At 61.7% G+C, this 264-nt stretch overlaps 1 protein-coding gene across 1 annotated transcript in view; it reads right to left on the reverse strand.

Annotated features, from left to right (window-relative positions):
• The window catches only part of TOR3A (torsin family 3, member A), a gene marked incomplete at its 5' end in the record, with an annotated part of 5692 nt that overhangs the window by 900 nt on the left and 4528 nt on the right, over nucleotides 1-264 (reverse strand). Inside the window, one exon of the mRNA XM_010142306.1 lies at nucleotides 1-94. Coding sequence (XP_010140608.1) covers nucleotides 1-94 — 94 coding nt within the window. The remainder of the gene's footprint in view (nucleotides 95-264) is intronic.

Genomic DNA, 264 nt, shown 5'->3' on the forward strand with positions numbered 1-264 from the left:
CTCTTCCAGAAGCTCCATGGAGATCTCTTCTCGCGCCCGGCTGGCTCGCCAGAAGTCCAGGGCCACCTCATTGATGGCGTTGCCACCGAGATTGCTGTGGACGCAGAAGGGAAGTCATTCAATGTGCCGCCAAGGAGAACTGCTGCGAGCTGCCAGCAGCCTCCCCCTGGCCAGGCCTCAGCGGTTCTGCTCACAGCGGAGGATCTGCTGTGCAGGACCAGCCTCTGCAACACCAGCCCGTGGAGGAACCAGACTTCTTCCCAG

Source organism: Buceros rhinoceros, unplaced genomic scaffold (genome assembly GCF_000710305.1).
Source record: "Buceros rhinoceros silvestris isolate BGI_N320 unplaced genomic scaffold, ASM71030v1 scaffold20770, whole genome shotgun sequence".
Lineage (NCBI taxonomy): Eukaryota > Metazoa > Chordata > Aves > Bucerotiformes > Bucerotidae > Buceros > Buceros rhinoceros.